At 35.0% G+C, this 2,377-nt stretch overlaps 1 protein-coding gene across 1 annotated transcript in view; it reads right to left on the bottom strand.

Moving 5' to 3' along the window:
- Window positions 1-1,686: 1,686 nt before the first annotated feature.
- Window positions 1,687-2,377, bottom strand: part of LOC137651834 (uncharacterized protein PF3D7_1120600-like) — a 21,799-nt gene continuing 21,108 nt past the window's right edge. The window contains exon 2 of the mRNA XM_068385055.1: window positions 1,687-2,212. Coding sequence (XP_068241156.1) covers window positions 1,687-2,212 — 526 coding nt within the window. The remainder of the gene's footprint in view (window positions 2,213-2,377) is intronic.

The raw sequence follows: 2,377 nt of genomic DNA, 5'->3' as shown, positions 1-2,377 counted from the left end.
ATTACGTAAGAGAAGATGAATGATTGCACTACTCTCTTTTCCTTTTCCCTCTTGCCCTACTAAATACCTTAAGTCATTTTCATCCTCTTCTTACAAGAGTCCTTTCGGGTTTCTTAGATTTTCCTTCGTTACATTGGAACACTCTCCCTCTCGAAATGCTCCATCCTTCTCCTCCTCTTCCTTGAATCCAATCTGATCTTCCTCCTCCTCCTCCTCCTCCTCCTCCTCCTCCTCCTTGAATCCTTGAATCCTGTCGAATCTTTCCATATTTTTACTGCCAGTTCCTTCCAAAGCCTCACTTCCCATCAAAGTCCAATCTTTTCCTAGAGTCTATTCACATACTCATACTTATTACCGTTTTATATTTAAGAGTCTCTCTCCGGTTCCATCCTTCTCTCTATTACTTCCACCCAATTCCCCTTCCCCCTCCTCGTCTAGAATCCCCCTTAATTCCTTCCTTATCCCCTAGCCCCTCTAGTTCCCTATTCGCCCTTGAACCCTTTGTTAGTGGAAACGAGTCGCGAAATGGCATTCTATACATAAAGGGTAAAGGGTTGGAGCTAGGGGGTGCGGGGGTGGGGGGGGGGGGAGGGAGGATGAAGGTTTGAACAAGGGGAACGTGAGACATCTGTCTGTGCGTTTGTGCGTATAATATATATGTTTGTTGTGTGTCTAGTGTCAGGAAGGATCAAGTCACATGTGTTGTCGTAGCTAAGCTACTCGAGATTGAAGGATTTGCAACTCTTTAATAGGTTCGGGTCGCTGCTTCGGCCGGATGATCTTTTGCACCATAATGAATGGAGGATTCTTCAGGCATCCTATTGGAGGGGGGGGGGGGTTACTCCTGAGGGGGAAGGAGGTAGGAAGGGTGTTATTTTTGTGGGGGGGGGGAGAATTTGGGATTGCATGAAGGTATTTTTAGCTTTCCTATTTTATTTCAGTTTTTGTCTGGGGATTATGTGGAGCATAAGCATTCTTAAAAGCAACATGTTTATATTTACGTATTGGTTTTCATTTGATATTATATATATATATATATATATATATATATATATATATATATATATATATATTTATACATATGTATGTATATATATATATATATATATATATATATATATTTAAATATATATATATATGTATATGTGTATATATATATATATATATATATATATATATATATATATATATATATATATATATATATATATATATATATGTATATATGCAGTTATTGTTTACTTATATACTGCAAATATAAGTTTATTTAATTAATTTTATAACAAATTGCTAATAAAGCCTAAAACTTTGAATCACATTCAACAAAACTGCCAACCCCTCCCCTCTCTCTCTCTCTCTCTCTCTCTCTCTCTCCCTCTCTCTCTCTCTCTCTCTCTCTCTCTCTCTCTATCTCTCTCTGCTAATTTGTTTGACAAGGATCTGAATGTTTTGATAACTTGTAATGCCAGATGGAAGGCCGAGATTGTCTTCGTGGGTTACTGAACACCGCTTGGCTTTTTTGTTGTTGTCTTCCTTGTCTAAATTGTCTTCCTTTTCTACGTTGTCTAAATTGTCTTCCTTTTCTATGTTGTCTAAATTGTCTTCCTTTTCTACGTTGTCTAAATTGTCTTCCTTTTCTACGTTGTCTAAATTGTCTTCCTTTTCTAAGTTGTCTAAATTGTCTTCCTATTCTAAGTTGTCTAAATTGTCTTCCTTTTCTACGTTGTCTAAATTGTCTTCCTTTTCTTCATTGTCTAAATTGTCTTCCTTTTCTTCGTTGTCTAAATTGTCTTCCTTTTCTAAGTTGTCTAAATTGTCTTCCTTTTCTACGTTGTCTGAATTATCTTCCTTTTCTACGTTGTCTGAATTATCTTCCTTTTCTACGTTGTCTAAATTGTCTTCCTTTTCTACGTTGTCTAAATTGTCTTCCTTTTCTACGTTGTCTAAATTGTCTTTCTTTTCTAAGTTGTCTAAATTGTCTTCCTTTTCTACGTTGTCTAAATTGTTTTCCTTTTCTACGTTGTCTAAATTGTTTTCCTTTTCTAAATTGTCTAAATTGTCTTCCTTCTCCAAGTTTTCTAAGTTGTCTAAATTGTCTTCCTTTTCTAAGTTGTCTAAATTATCTTCCTTTTCTAAGTTTTCTAAATTGTCTTCCTTTTCTAAGTTTTCTAAATTGTCTTCCTTTTCTAAGTTGTCTAAATTGACGTATTGCCTATTTTGAATTTTATTTTGCTTGTAGTTTTTATTTGTATAAAATGCAGTCTGATTTTTTGAGATAGTGTGGCTGCTATGGTATTAAATGATTTTTCTTTAATACACGAAATAGATTAAAAAGAAAAATGATCTTGCATTGGGATCTTATATTTGATTCTCTCTC

The sequence above is a fragment of the Palaemon carinicauda genome, chromosome 13 (assembly GCF_036898095.1).
Source record: "Palaemon carinicauda isolate YSFRI2023 chromosome 13, ASM3689809v2, whole genome shotgun sequence".
In the NCBI taxonomy this organism is placed as follows: Eukaryota; Metazoa; Arthropoda; class Malacostraca; order Decapoda; family Palaemonidae; genus Palaemon; species Palaemon carinicauda.
Note: the sequence above shows the minus strand (reverse complement) of the source record. Positions and strands in the feature narration are given on the sequence as shown.